The sequence below is a fragment of the Myotis davidii genome, unplaced genomic scaffold, assembly GCF_000327345.1.
Source record: "Myotis davidii unplaced genomic scaffold, ASM32734v1 scaffold147, whole genome shotgun sequence".
Taxonomy (NCBI): Eukaryota; Metazoa; Chordata; class Mammalia; order Chiroptera; family Vespertilionidae; genus Myotis; species Myotis davidii.
The window spans coordinates 10,227,596-10,231,812 of NW_006383010.1; the positions used below are offsets into that span (position 1 = coordinate 10,227,596).

The following is a 4,217-nucleotide window of genomic DNA, read 5'->3' on the forward strand; positions in this document are numbered from 1 at the left end:
TTGCTGCTATACTCACCTTCGTGGCCTGCCCTTCTGATGCAGGTAGAAGCTCAGAAGTCTGTATATTGAAATGCTTTTCTTTTATATCAAGTGGCTATTTCCCTGAATCCTGATTAGAGATGTTAAAGTAGTTTAAATCATCATAAAGAGAGAACGAGTTTTCCTAGTCTTATTAAGTTAGTGAATGAGCTTCACTGTGAACATGGACTTTGGGGAACCCTGCTGATCCTGTGTGTTTGCATCCAGGCGGTCTCTTTAATACTACCTGTGCTACAGTGTTTTGGGACACAAAGTCCTAAATATATGGGGGAAATGGTCTTCTCTTCATTGACTTATGAACTGTAATTGGGCAATGTTAAGTAGAGATGTCATGCATTTTGTCAAAGAAGGGGCACCACATACATGTTTCAGCTCCTACTGGCGTAAATTTTACTAAGTGTATTTCCTTGCCCAGGTGTCAAGCTACTCAGATCCTATGGTAAGCTTAGCGTCTGAGAAGTCTGAGATCCACAGGTCAGTTTTTTGTTTTTGTTCATTGAATCATGAAAATATACAACTTTATATTTTGTTTAAGATGCTATTACTTATGAAGAATTTTTATCACATTTAAATGAACTAAAAATTGTTACTTAACTCGTAACTTACCCAAACAACTCTCTTCATCCCATTCTGAAATTTTATTTTTATTGCAGCAACCTGATCATGCGTAAAAAAGTCAATTTTGCCTTCCCCCGCCCAAAAAAAGGCTGAATAAATTACTCTTGTGAATTGCTCTTTATTATTAAATGGTGGACAATGACTTTTTTTTACACATGTTTTATCTTTTATTAGAACATTCTTTTTTCTACTAAAGAAACAAAAATTATACCAACTATAAAAGCTATTCTGCACTTTTCTTGCTAAACTACAGACTAATTTTGTGGAACAAGAAGTCTTCAAAAGTCATTTCTTTCTTCATTATAAATTTGTCTAAAAAGACTGGTGTTCAAAACACTTTATTGTGTAGAAAATTTTGCCATTTTTAACAAAAGCAGTGAAGACCCCATAGGACTCAGTGGCAACCTTTCCACGGAGCAGTGAGCCAAGTCAACGATGCAGACGCTGCCATGGGAACCGGGCATGCTCAGTGGCCTGACTCCAGATGCTGTGCCCAAGGTTGGCTGTTCTAGACTGAGTTCCATCTATATCCATACCTACGTATTTTTGGAGTGATCCCATGCCCACTGAAAAAACAACCTGCATTATGTTGAAATGATACCAATTATTCTTTTACCATCAATCACTGTGCAAAACCAAAACATTTTCATAATATTTAATAACCAATACAATGGCCAAATAATTCATGCCACACTGTCATTCAGCTTAAGAACAGAAGCTGGTTAACCTCAGTCTGCGTCATCCAGCATGTCTTTGGAGGACACTGAAGTGAACAATATGTGTCATTTGATAAGGAAACTTATTCAGTTTGAGGCTCAGTTTGCCTTAAACAATTCCGATATGTTGACAGTCATTAAAACAACTCTAATTTTATTTTCTACAGTGTAAGCTTTGCCACCTTTCCAAGTGATTTTAAAACCTAAAGGAACACTTCAAGAATTTTAAAATTTTGGTGACTGCAATGGCTTTTTGTTTTTTTTTCTAATCAAAACTATTCTTTCTGTTCCAAATATTTGTGCAAATGTCCCCTTCAAAATTAATGATTCTTAAAAGAATGCAAGTCACTGAAGTTCCTGGTTTTAGTCACTGATTTGTGTCCCAGTTAAAATCACTTATAAAATTATTACACTTTAAATAATGGTGCTCACATCATGCCAAAAAATTAAGTGCTTTTGCTGCTCTTGGGAACTTACCATAAAATAAATAAAGGTAAATGCATTTGTCTTTATGATAATAACATTTATCAAGTACAACTGTTGCAAACAAAAACAAAAACAAACCAAGAAACCCCCCAAAAAACACACAACTGAAGTGATCTGTGAAAGCCATTGGGACTTCCATAGCCATAAGATACTGGTGTGTGACACGAAACAGCAGGCTTTTCTGCATTTACAAAGAGCCTGGTGGGCTTGCACTGACTTCAGAACAGATAGAAAGTATGAGTTCTCCCTGCATCACCCATCACCCACACACCTATTTAGATGTTTGTTTATTGTTCCCATTTGAAGCTCATAGCTTGCCATATAAAACACTGATTTTTCTATATAAGAACATTATGAAATACAAACTATAAACTTTAAGATAATCCTCTTTACAGTATTCAGATTAGTGCATTAAAACAACATTGACTTAAAAAAGGCAAGTGAGTTAATTGGCAAACACCATTTTTTTCCAGTGAAGATGGTACAAAATAAACACTATATTTTAAGTGCTGGGTGCCGAAAAACATTAATTGTGGAACAATTACCTCCCCAATAATTTTGACCTCAGGATACAAATGTGACCATTGTTCTACAGGATGTAAGGCAAGATCATTAATTTCCATTATAACAGCTGTGGAAATGCACAGCAGAGTAACAGGTTGGGATCTTTAGAATTCCAGCACAATAGGTATTGATTTGTCATACTCTCCTTCCAAATCACATCAAACATTTAAAGTGACTACACATTCTTCAGTAAATGTCAGATTTAAACAGTGCCTATGTAAAAACAATCTACCCTTACTATTTCACCAGGCAATCTACAGCAAGTGCTTAATATATACACATCAGGTATTTGAAACATGGTAGGAAATTTTTCACTGACTTCATTCAGAGTAATCAAGGGTCTTAAGAGAAGACAACAGTAAAAGTTGAATAGATAATCTGTGCTGGTATAAACCAGAAAAAAAAAAGCCAACAGAAACAGGTCAATTTGTTTTAAGTTATTGAGAATATTTCCTCTGCTGGCCCTAATCCAAATTAAGTTTGTGATTTTTAATTGAAGTAACACAAATCTGGGTGCATGTTACAATTGTGACAAGAGAGACAGATGCCCACAGAACACACACACACACACCTTTAAATTTATTAATTCCAAAAATGAAGTCAACAGGATAAATAAATTATACATGAAAGACACATACAATGTGGGCAAAAAGTAAGTTATTAGACCAAAAATCATGGAAGTTATGCCAGCACTGATATTTAGAAAAATTTTCAGTATTAGGAAATATCATATTTGATCCAAAGGAAAATTCCCCCCAAATAAAAAGTTTGGGAGTCATCCTTTATGCAACACCTTTAAAATAATAGTAAAAAAAACATGATTGCAGGAGCTTTCCTACATAATTTAGATAACGCAGTGCAACACTGTGCTCTGTCATAATTTTAGCCTTTCACGCCCCATATGACACCAATAATTACAACTCCGATGACAAGGAGAGAAATGATGATGCAGATGGTTTTTCTGGATTTGCGCTGCAGATGCAAAAACAAAAACACGTTTACAAATGTAGAGATGCATCACCATAGCAACTGAAAATCATTTGGTTCATTTCTAGAGTAAAATCAATAGCAACTATTGCCCCCAAAATTCTTGGCTGTATTTTTTTGCTTCTTAAAAATCTCTTCAATTCAATGGAACTATTTTTTCAAAAATATTTTTCTCAAGTGACTGGGACAAGTCAAGGGATATTTTTTCTGGGGTAGGAGACACAAGAAAACCAAAACTACCGATTTAAAGCATTAGATTGAGGTTATCTGTCTATGAAAACAAAGAACAGCTTAAAAGCTTATAAATTTTAAAACTTTCAGCAAAAAGTTCTTCTTAAAAAAAAATTGTACTTCAAATTGCCAGTTATAAAAATAGTCACAGGGATGTAAAGTCTAGCACAGGAAATCTATACTAATAAAAGGGCAATATGCTAATTAGACCGGGTCGCCTGGACATCTTCCACATGTCTGACTTCCTCTGGACAAAGCCACGGTGGAGGGGGCTGAGCAGAGGCAGTTAGGGGCGATCAGGCTGGCAGGAGAAGGCAGGTGGGGACAATCAGGCCGGTAGGGGAGGGCTGTTGGGGGTGATCAGGCCAGCAGGGGAGAGCATTTGGGGGTGATCAGGCCAGCAGGGGAGGGCGTTAGGGGCGATCAGGTTGGCAGGGGAGTGGTTAGGGGGCAATCAGGCTAGCAGGCAGAGGTGGTTAGGGGTGATCAGGCAGACAGGCAGGTGAGTGGTTAGGAACCAGTGGTCCTGGATTGTGAGAAGACTGTCCGAGGGGTCCCAGATTGGAGAGGGTGCAG

At 37.0% G+C, this 4,217-nt stretch overlaps 1 protein-coding gene across 1 annotated transcript in view; it reads right to left on the reverse strand.

Moving 5' to 3' along the window:
* Nucleotides 1-755: 755 nt before the first annotated feature.
* The window catches only part of STX7 (syntaxin 7), a 38,442-nt gene continuing 34,980 nt past the window's right edge, over nt 756-4,217 (reverse strand). Inside the window, exon 10 of the mRNA XM_006778484.2 lies at nt 756-3,395. Within this exon, the coding sequence (XP_006778547.1) occupies nt 3,306-3,395 (90 nt within the window). The 3' untranslated portion in view covers nt 756-3,305. The remainder of the gene's footprint in view (nt 3,396-4,217) is intronic.